Source organism: Varroa destructor, unplaced genomic scaffold (genome assembly GCF_002443255.2).
Source record: "Varroa destructor unplaced genomic scaffold, Vdes_3.0 BEIS01000003.1, whole genome shotgun sequence".
Classification (NCBI taxonomy): domain Eukaryota; kingdom Metazoa; phylum Arthropoda; class Arachnida; order Mesostigmata; family Varroidae; genus Varroa; species Varroa destructor.
In genome coordinates this window covers 37,767,931-37,788,493 of record NW_019211456.1, presented here as the reverse complement: position 1 = coordinate 37,788,493, position 20,563 = coordinate 37,767,931, and the positions used below count along the sequence as shown (strand labels likewise).

At 40.8% G+C, this 20,563-nt stretch overlaps 1 protein-coding gene and 1 long non-coding RNA gene across 9 annotated transcripts in view; both read right to left on the bottom strand.

The window, feature by feature from the left end:
* LOC111246699 (protein DENND6A) overlaps positions 1-19,317 on the bottom strand; it is a 40,799-nt gene extending 21,482 nt beyond the window's left edge. The window contains exons 1-3 of one of the 8 annotated variants that reach the window (XM_086983645.1): positions 18,937-19,070; positions 18,443-18,512; positions 12,586-13,173 (exon numbers count right to left, since the gene is read on the bottom strand). In XM_086983645.1, the coding sequence (XP_086839771.1) occupies positions 12,586-13,173; positions 18,443-18,472 (618 nt within the window). In that variant the 5' untranslated portion in view covers positions 18,473-18,512; positions 18,937-19,070. Of the gene's footprint in view, positions 1-9,084; positions 9,457-12,585; positions 13,174-15,293; positions 15,471-17,643; positions 17,783-18,442; positions 19,077-19,120 lie in introns of those variants that run through there. The other 7 variants (XM_022796712.2, XM_022796716.2, XM_022796713.2 and 4 more) reach the window with 7 other exon arrangements.
* LOC147756911 (uncharacterized) lies at positions 502-9,077 on the bottom strand. Its single transcript, XR_015323803.1, has 2 exons — positions 4,674-9,077; positions 502-1,745 (listed from the first exon to the last, which is right to left on the bottom strand). It is a non-coding gene; the product is annotated as an uncharacterized LOC147756911 (long non-coding RNA).
* Positions 19,318-20,563: the final 1,246 nt, after the last annotated feature.

Sequence of the window (20,563 nt, the reverse complement as noted above, 5' to 3'; positions counted from 1 at the left end):
TAACATTGTCGAGCTGATATAAATCCAACTCTGCGTATAATCAATCACCATGGTAAGCAATGTTAATTGACTTTGCCCTTATCCCTTAACTGAAATCTGAATTGCCTAACAGCGGTCAACACACGAGCTCCAAAGAATTTTGCTCATTGCTCATCTTTCGCTTTGCAGCCACCTAGTAATACTAATGAGAACAATACTATCATTAAAGTGGGTAGATTGACTGTTCCGACGCTGATCATTGAACTTTACTGGGCAGTACTAATTACGTTGACACCGTATATCGACACAGAGGCGCACGGTGCGGGGTACGGTAAACGGAAAGGAATAACAGTATTGTCACGGCATTACCTTTAAGCCCCCCAACCCCTTTTTTCCTGCCCCTTCCACGAACAGCTCTCTAGTATATGACATTTCAGTCAATCTCCGCAGATGATACAACAGAGTTTCGTCGCCTGGAACCACTTAATAGAAACCAGTATTCTAAGCGATAACGACACGATACACAACGTAATACATTTATTTGGCTATTAGATTGTTACTATAGCATTGTTAAGAAACTTTAGAAAAGGTAACACGTTCTTGTTTAAACAATGGAAGACCGTTTCTTCGATATTCATCGGACACTTTTCTACTTTGGTAATCAGAGCACGTTTCGTTCCTTACCGCATAATGCGTTTTGTAAGCGTTTCTGGCCTCACGTGCCTTCATAAATAATAAGCGCGACTAAAAATGTAAATCTAGTCATGGGGATCAGTATCCTGGTCACTCCTTCGCCTATTGTTTATAACGTCAGCAGTTACAACAGTGATATTTATGTGTTCCACTCCTTTGTTCGTCGTCGACATAATGTATCGCAAATTGCGCTACTGAAACCTATTACTCAGACTAAACATTATTAATATTGTAGATTCCTATTAATTCTAATGCAATACGAAAATTCTAACTATACGAAATAAAATTCGTGACAATCGTTTCCTTCTTGCGATATTGCCCCCATCATATGCCCATGTGACATCTTATGCATACGTCAAACGGCAGCTGTTACCATCATCATGACTAACACAGTCATCACCATAATCACCAGAAATCAATATAATTAATGATCTAGCATCGTGTTTACAGATGTAGCAGTTTGCACTATAGTGGCCAGATGGATCTCACTTCGTCAATTCCCATAACCTATCGCCGCTAGTGGGCTGCCCGTAAAACTATATAATTTAGTTGTCAGTTCCGAAAACAGTCACACACGAGCGAATCCAGTCCTCCTGTCACCAGATCCCTATCTCCAGCCCATCTCGCTCCTGCAGTTTCACCGTTAAACCGTTTTATATCTGCAAACGAACGAAGGACTATGTAGGCTAGTTGCAGCCGCAAAGACAGCGCCAGCGGTGATATATTTTTCTCGCTTATCTTTCTCCGCGTAGTAACAATAAACAACAAATTTGTGCTGTCTGTAGAACCACGTGAGTGGTCGCTGCGGCCCCGCGCAGCGATACCCGCCTTCCAAGTCGTTGACGCACGGGTACCTTATAGTGAACCTGATGCTGCTAGGAGCCTTATGGTTTCGCGCTGAAGCTGTAGTTCACACTGTGTGGTAATCCGACAAAAGAGTCTCAGCAGAAACGAAGCAGCAGGTGCCGTAGCAACGGCGGCATTCATTCGACGACATTCTCTCCTAACGCGTCTGCCTCATGACAATGCTGCTCGAATATCGTGACAGGCTGGGCAACGACTGCGAACGAGCACTAACAGGGAGTCAGTCATCAGTCATATGGTAAAAACACTGACAAGCAATAAGGGGCAAGTTAGTGGACTGATCGATTATCGTCGCCTGACCGCTGGGCATAGCTGTTGATATATGACGCATACTATAAACAATAACAACGATCGACAATAACATAAATCAATCGTGAAAAAGAAATAATCGCTAATAATTTATTTGTCTAATATATCAACCCACTGCTAAAAGTAGCAGGATAGTGTGTAGAGGTAAAAATGTGAGTTTGAAGAGCAAATGGAGAGATATAAAATGATATTCCTTCTTAACAAAAAACAATAGCGGGCCGCGTCAACCCCTCTTAGCAAAGGATCTCGTACGAAAAAAATATGTTTTTTGACTCTCAAACCTTGGAATCTTCAAATTATATAACAAATCTTGTGCGATATTGGTTTTATTTAGCTATTTATTTCGCATAACGTTACTATACATCCATACTATACCTCGCTACCTATACATCGCATAATGAAATACTGAAAGAATGAAAATGTTATGACTATGATTACTTGTAGTTATTCGTGATTAATTAATATACTATGTACGAAGATCTTGTGTCAATAGAATGCTTTAAAAAATATATTCAATGAAATACAGGTTCTGGAAAAATAATAATACAGCAAAGCACCGTTGTAGAAGCACCGACCGGCTTCATTTTAGCGACCACATTCATTTAAAGAGACTGTAATACCAAAAATGCCCTCTTCGTGTCCTAGGAGGCAAACACTTTTGGATGACTGACAACTAGAGCCATTAAAACAAACGTTTATTAAGGGCACTTCTTTGCCGCTGGTGTTCTAGTTGAGATTTTCCTGACCCTTGTCAATTAGTGCGAACAATATGAAAATCCAGGCCATGGGAAAATTACTTTAGCAAGATTTGCGACATCAGCCATCCGCCAATTATATGGTTTTCCCTAACGGACAAAGTGAAGAACTTAAGCTGCCGGTGCTATCTGCTTATTATGGTAGATTTTTTAAACCTACTCGTAATTATTTATAAAAGCTATGTGTTCCAACAAAATGCAGCTTGCCGCATCACAGCAACCCACTTTTCGCACCTATAAGGACCTCTATATTTCCACCATAAATCATAATTATTGCGTGCACGAGTCAATGTCGCTTCCCTACATATAAAATCTGTAAGTGAGAGACGGACTGGGAGAAATAGAGTCTTTGTAGACGTCCTACTATCTCTCACCATGCGTGCGAGGTTTTTGCCAGGCAATGTATTGCATACACCAACTGCGTGTGGCTCCAAGCCAGCCTTCCTTTCTACATCTAGATTCCTTTCCTGCAGACTTCTTCTATTTGAAGATGCAACGACGTTTCGGCTCCTTTGTGCCTGCACGTGCAACCACGTGCAAATCAATGAATAGGAATGGCCAGGAATGATATCGACCTAAAACATTCATGACCGTTTTCACTTAGGACTGTTGTCCCCTGCAGCAGAGGGATGTCAGCAACCTTTGGTATTCAGAGAACGTTTCGCTTGGCTAAAACTGCTACAACTTCACAGCGCTCGCCCTCCACTATTGCCAACACTCCATCATTTACAAATGTTCAGTGAATCTCAGATAAGCTAGCTCACAATTCAACCATAATATTATTAATACTAGGGAAATTTTAATTCTAACGGTTTTTCGGTTGCGGTTACAAGGGCATGATGAGAGGGGCCTCTTTGCAGCGAAGAGGTTACTATTCAATACGCGATGCCGATAGAGATAACCTCGTCAAGCAGTCTCTAACAGCAGCAGCAGCAGCCTTACAAAGAAAACCTGCGAAACCGGCATTTTTTTGTGGATTTCTGTATAACAATCTTGGCATATTTAAACAATCTTACCGGCCGGTATTTCTCATGGCATTTTCCGACTTACAATATGAAGAAATATATTAATCATTCGCCTGGTACAGTGGTCGGACTCGATGTTAGATCCGCTGTTCAGATGTAATTCTAAAACGCACAATAAAGCTACATGTGCAGATATCTGTCAGAGGTTGATCATTTTTTCCTTTGACACATTTCAGTCAACCGCCAAAATAAGGGTTATTTCAACTACACGGTCGCTTTCGTTACGTTTAGCCGGGACGTTTAAGTTATGTCGATTTTTAGATATAATTAAAAAGGATCAAACTTTTGCGTTGCGTACAAAAATTGTTATCGAGTGCAAACCGAATTTAATCAGCGGTAACTGAGGATGGCCTTTTCCTCTATTGAGTTCATCAAAACCGTAAGGGTGTTCATAGAAGCAGTAGACTATTTCTTTAAGTATAAGCACAATACTCATACTGTTATATTTTGACAGCAAACGATTAACATAACAATCTATTACTTCGATTAAAGTACTATTTTGTCGTTACTAAACCTAAAGGGCAGACTGTGTAAAAAGACTGTTCGTGGCTGTGAATAATTCTGGTGAACTGTCGAAGCTTTCAAACTGCAGACAAGGCTGAGGCACTTTGGAAAATCGACTGTTTGAAGAACGACGTCTCGCACCAAACGATGGTATAGTTATATAGCGTAGCATTCTGGGACGAAAAACACAGTATTGCAACTTGTATAATGTGCTTTAAACAAGGTTATCTCCAACATCGCCACGTATGCGTTCTGGAATTTTCGAAAATTTTGCCGCCAAAAACACGGACCCTTCTCGTAAGTAAACGCACTTTACTACATTTTATACCGGCAACCTAGACTGACTAAACACACCAGTTTCATACCGACTCGTGAAAAATCTGTTATAAGGAATATCAAAACTTACCTGGGCTCCAGTCAAATAATTTTGTATTTTGTAAAAATAAATAATCTATATATATATATCCTGAGATGCGAAATATTTAAAAAAAAACACGGGTCCTGAATTACTACGTCGCAACGCAATTTATATCATTAGCCTTACATGTAGTAATGACGTCTGCAGTGCATGCCGTGACGATCAGAGGCAACCAGAATTTACGTGCAAACGGATCAGCAGAAGCCACTTTGTCGGGCACGATCTCACATTGGCATGCCCTATTAATGAATGTGCGTCGTCTTAATTCACATTCGAATTGTAGATCGGACTTTGACAGACAAATTATTCGAAAAACATCATTATTATCACGTGTTGAGAACAGTGGCAGGATTTTGTTTCTAACTGGAGAGCTACAAGGATTAAGAAGTAATTTGGTGCACCAAGACACAGCTCGGCGTGACTCCTCTTAATACGATCAGTTAGCACCGGTACGGGGAGCATTTCGCTAGATTGCGACAAACAAAAACTAAGAACTATGTTAATGATTGTAGTAATATCAAACTATGTATATTCAGTCTAATCAAGCAAATGCTACGTCACGGACAAAAACTATGCTCTAAAGACCGTGCGGTACTAAATGTACAATAAAGTTCTTTGTTCTCCCATTTTTTTCTACGAAGACCATTCCCTTTTTAACCGTATTTTTTCTCGCGCATTATTTTACTGTCTTTTATGTTATTCCATATTGTCCCTACAAAATCGGCATTCTACAGTATTTTCTTAATACACCATCAACCAAATATCATCAAACGTGGACAAACGAGCGACACCATCATCTCCCAAAAGCCGTATGTCCCATCTCAATCTGAAGAACCTCTCTCCACATTCAACCCCTGCTCATTTGGCTACTGTCACTCGACTACATGTTGTCGTTTTTGTCCTACCCATATGTCACCTTGAGTAGCAACAACTAAGTAAAACAACAAAGACGGTCGTTTCTTGTCACCTACACCGGCGTTCGACTGACTATTTGCGCGCTCAAACTCGTCGCGTTTTTTACCGATATTTGACCCATAATATTACGACCTTAGGCCTTTCTTGGCTCCTTCGCTTATTGACTTGTCCTTCGTTTATGTATCTGGTATCAACTTGTCTCCATGATATCGTAATGGCTGCCTACAAGCTCCCTTTCCTAATGTCGATTTTTCCGTACTCATTTATCACACATTATTATGCATAAACAGTTTTGGCACGAAATTGTGCTGAGCTCCTAGCGAAACGAACTACTTTGTAAGCTTCCGTCCCGCCATTTACTAGTTGCTACAGGGTTCTGACCGTACGTAAAATCAGGTAGAACTACGTTCTTACTGGCATTGTCGGCATTCGTAAAAATCGCATCCATCGTTATTACATGGCTATTACAACCAGCATCATTGTTATCGACTGATTCGTGCGATGAGTCGGCTTCGGGCTCTTCGGATTTAGGCAGCTCAGACACTTTGGACGTTGTAGTCGGACATAGATCAACCGAGCACGTGGCTGAGGTAGTGGCGGGCTTCCGTTCATTCATCCAGACTTGTCTGTTGATTGGCATGCGACCATCTGTTATTTGGTTTTTCAATAGTTCGATGGGTCGAAGCGCGTACCGCAACACCGCTATCATTTGTGCGGGACTTACACACGCATACGTTCATATACAGAGCTGTCGATGTCACTAGTGGCGTAATGATCGCAGCCATCGGAATGGTTGCGGTGCAAACGGCAGCTAGAGCTATACCAGTATCGGCGGAAGGGCCGCACACAGATCGGGCAAGTGCAACGGTATTAGGTATTGATAACGTACTAGTACCATTGCATTTGTTGCTGGTGGCGACCTAATTTTGGTAGTCGTCGAGAAAAATATGCCAACACCATGAAGAACGTCGGATTGCTATGTATTGACATGAGACAGATCGTCGTATTCTGACGGGAGGGGGAAAGAAGTCGTCAAAACCGGTATGCCTACGGGGCAGTAAGAGGCGAACTATTGTCGGCAGGTGCCGATAACAGAAGCGGCAGCAGAATCTAAGTAACAATACCAGCTTAAATTACCATGGTACTAGACGAAAAGAGACAAATGAATTATGCCATAGGTATGTCGACGATCCAAACACAATCGCGATAAGGCGTGCACGGGCGAACCTAACAACAAAAAAAAAAAGAAATGGCCAAATGCCGTTTAACGTGTCAGAGTCCAACTAGAGGAGACCACGCAATGCCTATAGTATTACGCATTGCACGTACGATTACATTCCGACTCATGGTACAACCGGCTCGACCAGCTAATCAAGCATTTTTGTTTGTCGATGTTCGACAAGCGGCGGACCATGAAGATATGGAAAGTTATAAATGAATTTTTAGGAATGTTTTTATCTTTCTATAAAAACTTTCTTTCTAAAGTTTTAAAAATAAATCAATACAATTTAACGAACTAAACAGTTTGTGCGTCGTAAATCCAATCTTGGAGTGCTGTTCCTGGCAGTTAATACCACGAACGTGGAAGCATCATTGCTGAACTGCCTCTTCAGGCGGACTTTAGATTGTTGTATAACTTTACGTCGACGGTTATCCTGTTTCAATGTTAGCTCATTGCTAAAATACAAAACATTAAATGCACACAGCCAAAGACCGTTGCCCTGAGAGCTTAAAGCTCACCTCTTGGCTTGGCTTTACTAGGCTTCGTCTGCCATCGTGAACGGCGCTCGTCTGTCGACAAAGTCCATCCGCATCAAGACTTCGCAACCGCAAAAGACACGGACAAAACGAAATACCTTCGTATGAAGGCGATGATATTTACTTTGCGAGTTCTTTTCAGTCTTATTTGTCAACATGAGAAAATAACGTGCAACGGAAAACGCATTTCTAACGATAAAAAAAAAACTTTTGCAGGTGATGGCCTTTTCCTTAGCGTTTCTCTTGCCAAATGCGGAAGAATTAATATCACTATTATTGAAACCGATCCTTGCGAGGTAGGGAGGCGCTGCGCAGGTCTCCAAATTTAGCTAAACCGGTAGCAATTTACTAGTACACAACATAACTGCAACTGTGGACGTCTGTTAACCATGCGATATAGCACTTATTAGTGGAAATCTTGAGCAGTATGAATCAAATATCAGCGTTACCTAAATATAGGTTGTTCGTTTGAGTTAAGTGTGAATAATTCAGATATCATTGAATTATGGATGAAAGAGCAAGTTGTCCTTTACAGTTTTTCTTTACCATTGCCAAACACGAAGCTCACGGTCTGCTCGTTCCGTATTGACTAATGGTCACTCGGAATTCGTTCTTTTACTGTTTTGATAGCCCACGTCATCTGGATAAGATTTTTTTGGTGCCGTTCTTGTGTTAAGTTTAATTTTCGTAAAATTACTGAGATAGTTGGCGACATTGCCGTCATGAACAGCCTGTTACGACTGCGAGGGTCGATTTACAGATCATAGCTATCATTGTCATCGGCAGCAACCGGCGCCTCGAGTCGTTTGAGTCAGGGCATGATGTGAACGATTGTCGTCTGGTGAACTGGTGGCCGAGCACGTTATGCCGAATACAAGACACGGTAGTTTCTTCCACTGGAAGCTGCTGAGCTTTGCCAACCTTATTAGTGCTAAAGCATCGGCAATAACGCTCTGTTCGGTTATCCCGAAGGCCCTTCAAGCTTGAATGAACTAAAAATATTAGCTATAAGGACCGTTCACTGCGACAGCAGCGGCAACGCACAAAGTTATCTATTTTAACAATGAATTAAAATATTATTCACCGTCTGCCGGCCATCACGCCTAAATGTTCATGTGTGGCTATTCTTTAAGCCCTTTATTTAATTCAGTCATTCAACATAGCTGCACAAAGACCGTCCGGTAACGCTGCTTAAGGATCGCGATGGCGCCATCAGAGAGAGGCGCTAGAGAAAACCAACTCGTGCACGGCAATCATTCTGAATAATGTAGTTCGTCAATTTAGTGATCAGACAAAGACAAGGCCGGAGCCCTAGTTCTAGTCCTAATTCTAGTATTGGCAGCGTAAGCAGCATCGCTTTTTATGGATCAATGCTCCTGTCGGGGAGAGGTTTGTGCATCACTAGTATGAGCCCGCTTTTTTGGACATTGATCACAGTGAACGTGTTGAGTTTGCCGGGAAGATCAACATGATTTAGGTCATATTTAAAGGGTAACGTAGCAATACTTGGCCATCGGCCCTGCAACATCAACCGAGAAATGACTGAGCGAGGGGCTGGAAATGCTTGTGCAATTACGCAGTAATGAATAGTATGTTATGACTACCCCGCATTCGGAAAGCGCAAATGAAACTGCGCGGTTACTCTCAGAGTTACAGGCAGGAATTATCATTGAGACATCAATCGACTGACAGAGCAGAGACAATTTAACCCGAACAAGAGGATCTCGAAAGCGATTCAGCCTCGAACTGCAGTCGTGTATGATGCCAGTGCTTTTTCCAGTAAGTGGAAAATCTATGATATGATGTCGTATAACCAAAATTTCTTAGGTAGACATTGAGGGGGATTTCGTGAGGGCTAGCTTACCCGATCCACGATAGCCAATGGGCTAGTGGCTGTTCGCGCGCGGCGGCACCGGTTCTTGAGGAAGGAAAAAACCATCATCTGGCTTGCTCCAATACCCGCTAAAGTTCTGAGCTCCAACGATTCCGTAGGTTTACTTGGTTTTTTGGCGTCACTCTGCAGCGGACCGAAGACAAGGGGTCCAACGAAATGCGCAAATGGCGCGTATTGGCAATAGACGTCGTCTGTTGGGATTGCTAGTGCGCAGAGCGGCTGCAATGGAAGGCCGGATGACGCTGCGCGGAAGAAGATGCTGCTACGGAAGTTCCCTGTCTGAACCATCGCTAATCTTCATTATGAGTCAAGGACCCTTATAAAGGGCCTACATGGTTTGGGCTAAGTGAAACATCAATGTTAGTTATGAATTAGACTTGCAGCCCAATCTGGAGAATTTACAATAAGCTATTTTGACGAAAATATACAGATGTTGTATGCGTTAGGAATATATAACAGCGTATACGTGTTGAGCCCCACCAGCGGACACTACTTACAACGTTTTTAGACCGTCTATGTATACTGGACAAGTATCTTTGATACTGTAACCATAGAGACATAACAATAATGAATAGGAGCATTTTCCTACGTAAGCCATCAAGTTGCACTGCATGGTATGCACGTTTCATTTTATATATTGTCGCAAGCTCTGTAAGAATTGCTTACAGTTTGTCACCCTTGGTCTTTGGGAAGTACGTAACTCTAGAGTGAATGAAAAGATTAACTGGAAGATTGGTAACCCTACAGACCTAATCTCAAATTAGTTGCTAAGTTAGTACGCTTTAGCGAACCACAGAATGTTCAAAAAGTATGCAGTCCTATGAGAGACTAGGGAATGCTGATTGAATGGTTCAGAAATAATCTATTATTACAATTTACCTTCACTCGTTGCTTTGTAAAATATTCAGGTCCATGTACTGAATAAGTTTGACGTTTTCTAAAACGAAAGTTCCAGAATTGGTGTTCTCTCTCCTTTATTGTAAAAAAATTTCACCATTTGAACGTGTATTCATAAAACAAATAAAGAAAATATATTGCAAACACAACTACCTGTTAAACTGTCAAACGTTACACTTATAGCGGCGCTGTTTAAATTTCTTTTGGTCAATATCTGGTATTTGATGAAATGTTCGAGTTTGAATGTGTTTTTACCTGCTATATTGCAACAGTACTGACCAATGAATATTCTTATGTTGAATAACTGGAGTGTCATAAATCGTTTTTTCGCACGATGCATTATACATGTGCTAGTCTAATATAGATCTATACATTTCCAGTATTCATTAACGTTCAGCAAGCTGCGCTGTAGACACCGTGTTTCCACAATGGCGCTATACACTCTTTCACAAGCCGAACTCGTTACAATTACAAATAGTATCATTGTTTTATTCCATTCTATCAACATATCCAGGTTCGGCGAGTTCGTTAAAGCTTAGTGTTAAACGTCACGGTCAGTCGTCGAGACATGCAGGGCTTCGTTTTATTGCCACGATTACTTCATATGTTTCTCACGTAATCAGTTGAATGGGGTGCCTCCTCCCGAACTGACGTCTAAAAATGCGACCCATACATTCGTTCCGTTAGTCTCGTGTATAATGACGATAATTTAATAAAAAGTCGAGTAGCTACGGAATATGGCCCAGCTGATTAAAACAGTTTAGGCTCTTTACTATCAGCGCAGTTGTACGTCAGAAAGCCTAAGTGGACAAAACATTATATAAACTCCCGGCTATAAAAAAGATAGGGCAAATCGTATGTTATACGGAACCAGACATCTCCGAGGGGCGTTAATAACTTCTAGAACTATGTTTTGTCTTCCGTACTAAACGTAGACTGCTGAAATATGCACAACGTTTCAAATCAATCCAGCAGAGTGTTTCTATTCCACCGGGTCTAAAATACACATAGGTGATAAATTTGTTTTTATTATATACTTATTATTTGCTTACAGTGTGGTGCGTAACTGGGGTTACGACAGCGAACCGTGTCGTGATAGACTAACCAACATATTTGCTCTTTGTCCACATCTTACTCTAAGGCCAATTATGGAACGTTGACAATTGATGGCATCAACTATGCAACCCATCAGATCAACCTTGGAGTATCCTCGATTGTGATATCTCTTGATGTTTCTTTAATTTCTATCGTTGCTTGTCATTCTTTAGATACAAGAAAGAGCCCTTACGGAAATAGCGACCAACCATCGAACCTTTGGCTTGCGGCGTTCAAGCGACCCCGACCGTTCTAAGCAACCAATAACACATCGAACAATGTCAGATACTCCAGGCGTTTCTAGTCAGACAGGGAAACGCGAATATTTGCTGAGAAGAATGGAAACTTCGAATGCTGACTTGAAGCCCTGAGAGTTGTTGTTGTTGAATCGGGTTTTGCCTATACGAAACCGAACGCGCACTCTTCCCTGTGCTCTAATCAGAAACTATAATCGTTCAACATAGCTTTGTCCGAGTAGCGAATCGCAAAAACAACTCAAACATGCTATTTAAGCTTTTGTTTCTGTAATCCGACAAGCTTAATTCGTTTCAACTGACAGCTTATCGTTATATGGCAGAGTGTCCAAATCGTTACATGCTGACAGAGCATTACGATAGATATTTCACTAGTTTCGAAGTACGTCTTGTACCGAACGTACAGGTAATGTTATAGTCGAGTTTTGGCTATGGTGCAAACAACTATTATAAAATTATAACCAAACGAATACGACGATAAACATTTGAGTTTATGCGCATTCGTAGGCATCTGGTTTACGTCAGCATATGGGAATTATTTGCGTCACCATTTGGGCCTGATCTTGTAGCGCTCCTCATCGTAATGAGACACTCCTTTAGACGTTGCCTTGAGAGATTACCGCAGAAATTATGGCTGGCTTGCTACTGTCGCAGTAGCGTTACCAGATAGGCGCAATAAAGGGTCTTCCATTGATTACCACCCTCATTACTGTCAGCTTCTGGTAGAACGTCAACACAAAGCAACGAAAAGACCAAAAATCACTTTCATTGTTTACAGCGCCGGAGAAATTTTTGAAGTGTGATAAATTTGCAAACTGTTTCCCTTCATCGACTTTTAGCTATAAAACGTCTGTTTCGATAAGCGGTCATAACTGGACAAGCTGGTAAGAACTCAAATATTATACGAATCAACAAATAATAAGTCTCTTCAGATATCACGTAGAGCATACTGTTTTCTATAATAAACTCACGCAAACGGACATCTAATACGTCATTACGAAGGCTGCCTACCCTAATGACTAAGAAAATAAGCTCTGTGTAGTCTTCACGAACTCCATGTTCATCTGTTTGCTGTACCGTGAATTCAAGACACACACAATTTGCTTTTAACTTTCTACTCTAATCACCGTCAACATGAGTACACAGAAAAAGAAAAAAACAGCGAAAAATTTCATCATATGCAAGCTACCATTACAATAGATAGACACGCACACAACTAACTTACTTGTCGAAAGTAGGCGAATCCGTACAGGTACTCAATATCTATTTGTAATGCTGGTGGCACCATGTCATTGAAGTGCATCTGATCTTCAGTGAGCCTCCTCGATCTGTTTACGTCTTCGCGTCGTATCCGAAAGTGAAACTGCGTATCACCCATACATGCTGAATTGCTATCGGGAAACGCCAGATAGCAGATATTGAGCTTCTCCTGCTCGCTAAGTGTCGCACAGGGTGGGTACACGCTCTCGATAGCCTGGCCCAGCTCGAGATCGAACGTCACCACGGCAATGCAGTGAAGCCACTGTGAATACCGTTCCCACTGTTGGTCCGATGAACTCAGCGTGCACCCGCTCAATGTGGGTGACATCATTGGCAGGGGATACTGTCCTTGCAAATAGGACTCAAAGGATGCCAGAGGGGCGGCAACTGGGTCGAGCGGCTTGTTCTCCGATAAGTTCGCCTCACGGATGTCGTCGAGCGCGAGCTCATTCGGCCGCCGCGGGACATAGCGCATCTCATGAAGCTCCATCGGGGATGGTCCCGGAGCCGCACCCCTCGGCTCGCAGCAGCACCCACAGCCCGACAACAGCGCCTGGATAAGAAAATGAAACGAGAAAGATAAAAAACAAAGAAAGAGAACAACGCATAGATTAACTAATGAATTTGATGTAGCTTAGCAATGTTTGAAGCACTATTTTTCTTATCGGATACATAAGTACGTAGATCCGTGCATTAATTGACAAGGTTGTTAATAAAGAGATTCAAATAGTAAAACGATGAACTGTTGCTACGAGTTCTAGCATGTAATATTGTTGTGGACATTAAGGTTGACGTGGTATTACTCAATAGCGAATTGAACGGGTTTCAGGATCATATCATTCGAAAAGGTCCACTAAGACGCATTCACAAACGCAGGAATTTAGTGCGATGGTAGCTGACGAAAAATAATAGGATTCCAATTATTTTGCAACGCTTCGCAGCGCTAGGCCACGCTGTAGTATGTACGCATAATATACCTTAGTTTTTTTTTATTACGAGTTTATTAAAGTTACCGGGAATGACAAAGACTATGGAGCTGTTGCATTTGATAGACCGGAGAGCCAGTCATACAAACCATTATTATCTACATGAGTAATTCATCTTAACATCTAAATTCAGTTCTGAATCGGCCAACAGCCCGTCTAAAATGAAAGATCCTGAAAGGCTTCGGTGGCACGCTGAAATAATCGGCCATAGGAAAAGCCCATCCTACGCACTATGCGGTATCCTTTTCATCAAATTAATTTACAGCCGAGTACCGCTGAAAGCGACTGGAGTTGAATCTTGGAGAATTCGACATGAATATTCAAAGCGACTTGTATGACCCTTAGCTAGTAAACGCGGACAGTCTTGTTGAACTATTCATGTAGGCACATATTTTTAAAAACAACTCAGTGATGCTAGTCCAAGTGTACCCTAGTGCACTCACTGCTTGATCAATATTAGTGGTTCCAATGATAGGTTAGGGGTTTCCAGTAGCGGCTTTAAACGCAACTGGCACCGTCGATTGATGTTGACAATCTCACAGTAAGAAGCGAATTTATCCAAGCGCTTCACGTGAGTATGCTAATGCAAGCTCACCTTCGATTGATATAATACCACGCATTATCTTATGCCAAGTTTGTGAAAGAATCTGCCAAAAATTACAAGACCGAGAATCCGCATACACACGTCTATCGTGCTTTTGAGCTTATGAAACGACTTTGTCTTACTGATTTTCATTTATTTATAACACGCTCTTGACATAGGGCGTCTTTTCATGAGGACCTTTTTACTTCGCCATCATGTAATTTTTTCCCCAAGCTCTTCGTCAGTAATACGTGTCGCTTATGTGTGCTCTCAGTTCAAAAAAACCCGTTTTTACTTTCTAAAATAGTCACATTTATTATAAGCAGACAGGATCAGATCAAGTACATATGCGTGCCATATATATATATATTCCCATTTCGAAGAGTGCGTAACTACTTATTGCAAGAAGATGCAAGATCGAATGCTCTGATGTCTTTCAAAGTCTCGTCATTTTTTCACTATAATTATCGTAGTTCTTCAACGTTAAAGTAATGCCATTACACGACATAGCAAGATGCCAATCTATTCTAATTGGTCCAAAAAATAGAGTTGCCGTTGGTCGACCACAAACGAATGCTATTGATACTAGTGGTTCATGCAACAGTGGCGCTAGTAATCGGCTCCGACGAAATGGTGTCAACAGCCCAAACCAGTCGAATTTACTACCCCTTTTACTTCCGGGCGAACGCATGTCAACAAATGTTCGTTTTGCTGAAATGTTCTTTTTTTTTTATAACAGAATTACATAAATACAGCCAATGTTGCGGTGTTACGGATCCTACGAAAGGCAAGTTTCCCTACGTGAACGTAAATATTGAGTAGCATTTGACTTTATGTTGATAAGGAACCGGAACTGGTTGATATATAAGCCCTGAATATTGCCGAAATCGGAAATCAGTAGACCTGCACGCGCAAAAAAGTTTTTGAAATTCAAACTAGCTTAATTTCTTAAAAGAACAATCCTGCTACTGGGAACGACGCTCTTGCTTTAAAGGTTGATTATGTAAACGTGGCTGCAATTTGTACATAGTGAAATATATGCAGTTTAGAATATTACCAATACATATACTATTATTTTTATTGACATCACATTCTTTAATTCACCTTGTATATGTAATCATCAGTATGATTAATCTTGAGCTGACCATGTACGCGCACCATTTCAAATAGCGATTTACTAGTTGAAATTGGCTGTACCTAAATACATCCATGAAAAACGATTTGCGACCAGAGACGACCGGTCTATAGCTAAGGCCCCAATCATGAAAGTGACTGATTAATATTACAAACAATTGGTGGTAATAAACAGAAGAAAAGTGATAGGTACCAGATTTACCTATAGAACATTGAAAAATTTTTGTTCGTAATCTACAGACAGTCAAGTGTTCCCAGTGTCCTGAACTTCTACTGACTTACCAATTGTTTTTTGTAAAAACTCTAATTAAAAACTCTGCATTTTTTTTATTCGTTTCTCCATCTCAATCTCCTCGTTTCCTGGCTTGTAACACGCAGACATATACAGCAGCTATTTTAACTGTGAAAGTCTGCGCCTTAAGGCTATACGCTGATAATAAATATTTTCAAATATTAGGCAAGTATTTTTGGTGCAAAAACACCAGTTACGTATAGTTCCTTTGAGCAGTCCAAAGAACCTTGCGTTGATCGAAACAGGATAGGGATTAAGTCTACTCAATTACCCGCTCACATGACCGCTAGTGGTTCAACACCACTGTAACCCTAGCAGTGGGTTTAACGTGACGGGAGTGTGATTAAGTCATTAATTTCGGCGTGACCTCATTCAGATTTTATTTAGAATTTAATGTACTGCAGAACAGTTTTACATTAAAAATAGAGAAGAAATATGGATAGACAACGATAAACCCTTTGGCTATGTTCCTTTGAGAAAATATACAGTACAAAGGCAAGTAGTTACCTAAACAAGACTCAAAAGGTGATGAAAACCTAAGCGCTAGTTTGTACAATGCAATTTTCGAAGATTTAAGACTTCTCGAGAATCACATCAGTTTTAAAGTGTTAAAATTACTTCCTTTGAATCTGGCTAGGGAACTTTACTTAAAAGTACAACCCTGCCGAAAAGAGAACAGAAATTACAAGCTGTTTTTAAGACCTGCATGAAAATGAGTATCTCACAAGAAAAACGGGTCTTGACAAATAATACACAAGTATCTCACAAGAAAAGCGGGTCTGGACAAATACTACCATACGTCAGAGGTTTCCCCGCTTACCCATTTTTTGGAAAGCTGTATATTTTAAGTTTGAAAGAGACTGGGCAATAATTACTTGCGAGAAAGGAGAAACAGAGCTTAGAAATATTCAATAATTTGTTAGGTGACGATAGTGGGCGAAATCCTACATCAAGGCCAGCAGACCTCTAGTGTGCGCAAAGCCGTAAGAATTGATATCTGCGCAGGTATCGACCTGCAAAACGCTCACCTTTATTATCTGCCCCCCTACAGTTCATACTACATTATAATACTATACAAGAAAGTAGTTTCCACTCGACAAACATATCGTTAGATCAGGCTGTCTTCATTGGGTAGATCGCAGCAAGAGCAAGGACTTGGTAACAGCTTCCAAATGTCCGTTTACAGATTATGCGTTATCGGTGAGATACTCTTCATGTTGACTGGCATATTGGATACCTTTAATTGTATATGCTTTAACTTTGCTGGGAGGTCGGTTTGGTGCCAGTATCATCACTCCAGTGGACCGCCTCGGTGGCGGTGGCGGCAGCTCAGGACACTTGCCAAGAAAGAGCTGTATCACGTATTCGTCTCGAAGGCAACAGCTTGAAAGTGTCTTTCTGCTTCTTTTTTCCCGCCCTAAAAATTTCTCTTAAAAAGTACTATTTCAAGGTTGTCGTCATAAACTGTCGTTCTATTTTTCCATCACTATTAGCCGCTCCCAGCCACCGCCGGCAGCCGCCCCTTACAGGCAAGGAGACCCAGAAAGAACCACAATATTGTCAGCCAGCAACAGATGCGCCAATACAGAAGGACAGATGGATGCAGAGCCATTGTGAAGGTGACTGACAGAAAGAGCGAATGAACAGCCGGGCAAAATGCATAGCAACTGTAACCGAGGGTTTGTTCGTAGAGGTTAACACAAGGCTATGAACAGGCTTAACTGCGTTGCCAACTGCTATCGCAGCAAGAAGATAGGACCTAAGATCTATTACCATTATCTCCTATAATAATTAAGGAAAATATAGATAATGACTAACTGGGCTACAATTATGAAAACAATTGAAAAAACTAAACACTAACAAACAGGTTGGAGATGCAAAATATACGTACACTAGCAATAGACAAACCAGAGACGATGGATAACTAACTAACGGTAACTACTACAAAAAACTAAGATCGGCAATGGCTCGTTTATAAAAAATGCCCTTTTGTTCAACAGAAATTAACTACGTAAATATTTGGCTTACTGTTTGGGTGGAGAAACGATGGGCATGCTTATATACAGAGGCAGAGAAAGAGGGTAACAAACTGCACTTCCTGTACGCCTTACTATTAGTAAGAATTAACAACTATAATACTACAAAGAAATGTGCTGTAGTACTAAACTGTGCCTATAAACTCGAGCACGGAAGAACAGGCGTCGGTCTTCCGACTAACTATTTTGTCAGTAATATTTGTCTCTCGGCAACAACAATTTTACAGCAGCATACGCGTATGATGGTGGCGCAAACGACTGTTGTCATACTGGCGCAAGGGAGATCAGCAAAGCATATCGTAGCATCCTGAAATCGCGTCGTCGAATTTCAGTGTAGGCGATAAGCCAAAAACACTAGTTTGAACTGAATAACAAGCTTATTTATACAAAGAAAAGATAAAACTATTAAAGCAATTTTCTTCAACCGAATGAATAAACCGATAAAGCATAGCTCAAATAAAATACCCTCGGTAATAATATGCAGTAGGGAAACGAACTTGGGCAAAAGAGAAACTAAGCGCGGCATCACACGCTGCTCGCCATGACAGAGTTAAAGGTATTTTCAATGTTGACACGTTATCATGTCCATGTATAAATACTTGTAAAAGAGCTCAAAGACAGGAAAACGGTGCGTGTCTTTGTCGTGAAATTGTATACACCACATACTATATAGGGCATGATTACTCATTTATGTTCGCCACATACAACAGGTGTAAAAAGATAGTTTCTCTACAATTTATCAGTAAATATGTAAGAACTAACAATGACAACGGCCACGGATGCAAACCAACCTTCTTGCCAAAATCCGTAAAAGCGGGCATCAAGTATCCAGGGCCTTACCGGCAAAATACTTCGCACTGTCTAACAATGTGGACACAAACATCGATAAATAAGGTATCCTCTCAGAACAGTGAGCAACAGCGTCAACTAACGTAACATAAGTAGCAATAGACCTCAAACACTGTGATTATAACAGCTGCACATTTTCACACTTATTATTTATGATAGATATCTAATATCACACACGGGAAGATGGTCACTGAGGATTCTATCCCAATATTTGTTGTCTTAACATATTCTCGTGGTCACAATGGTAGCCGACTGAAAACGTCATTTTGATTTTGGAAATTATCCTGCTTTGCTTTTTGTTGGCTTTCTTTTTCTGGGAATTTGGGCGATTGGTCTTAGATGACGGCAATCTTGATTGTAAATTTTTGTACACTTCGTTCATTACAATAGGCTATTCACGATCACAACCTCCGTAAGTCGATCATCGCGTGCTTACTTTTTGTCCTTCTCTCTTTACAACGCATAGACAGACGCCAAAAAAAACCAAAACAAAACACAAATTTTGAATTTAAATATACTGATGGGATTCTCCACAGACTACGCGTCGTCTACTGCGAGACATCGAACCTCTTGAGACGAAAGCCGTGAAAACACTATAAATCAAGTTATATTTTACTTACACAATTCGGACAATGCAACGGTGGCGCTGGCATCACCTGGCCCTCAGTCTACTGCTATGGAGGAATCGGAGGAGAGTAGTGTGGCAAACATTTCGAATTGCATCGCGAGGATATCTGCTAAGCGAAAAATTTGCATCTTATTTTTTTATTATAAAGGCGTGCATTTTGCAGCGTCGGCGCGAACCATCGCGTTTTAGGGTCTTCACTAGTAGGCTAAAAATCTAGGCAAAGAATCGAAAAGCTTCAGTTAAAAATTTTATCCCGACAGGTTTTTGTCGTACCGGAAAGGGGTTGCGCTCTCTTTCTGGCGGATAAATTTACGTGCAATAGCTAGTCAAATCCGGGCAGACGGTTACCAGCGTCCTTATTCGAAACAATGCTAAGGCAAACGGGAAAGGGAACGTTATTATGTTGTGACCGCCAGCAATTAGAGAAAACAAACTGCCGCTACCATGTAAAACATTCTGTAGAACTAACTTCACATCGATTTTATCTAATAGATATGTTTTGGTAAAAGCTAAATATGTATTTTGCACAGCTGGAACACTGAACTGCAGAGCTTGCAGATATGCGAACTGATCGTATTTGTAAGTTACTGATTGTGAAACGATATGCGAACCAGCTATACATATAGAGGCGATCATAAGTCGAGCAGCTTATTTCTAGGGTCGCGTAGACATTTGGCAAGATATAGAGGCATCGATTAACAGTGATTACAATACAAAATAGAGACTATTACATATTAACGTGAATGTAGCAGATTTTAGAAAACTTTAAACTACACTTTTCTTTGCAGTCTCAAAAGGTATAAAAAACATGCAATGCTCGATAACATTGGGTGATATATTAATGTCGTTCAATATAATGTTCGCTTTGAAGGCTTTATTTGGAGTTGCTGTAACGGGTTGCTTGGCTTTCTGGGTACAATTACAAACCTATAGACCAAGCAGCCTTGGGAGAAGTAAGGTCGCAGTACGACTTCCTCCTTTTTTTAAAGAATTTGTTCTTTATGAGCTCTATAAAACCTTTCTTTTTATAAGGGGATTTAGTTAGTACTTCTATGTAATTATCAGACGCCACGAGAACCAGCCTACAGTGCATTTGGTGTGGGAATTTAATGCATCGCACATTTTGTTGCTGTGTGTACCTGTTATAAAATGTAGATCTACAATTCCTAGAAATCGTGACGTCTATTGCTACTACTAATACTAGCTGACTATTTTATACCTCGTCTAGCACTACTGCGGCCACCCAACGATTAACCTCAGAATAGTTTAAAAAGCAAGACATATGTTATTGTTTAAGCAACACTGCAGTAATGAAAAAATGCCCCTCTTGTTTTTCATTTTATTGCATGGTTTATGTAGTATAACATACTTTCGTCGTTTGAAGAGATACCAATTTTTCACTACTAGTTGTCTTAAACATTTTTTATTTTCTATA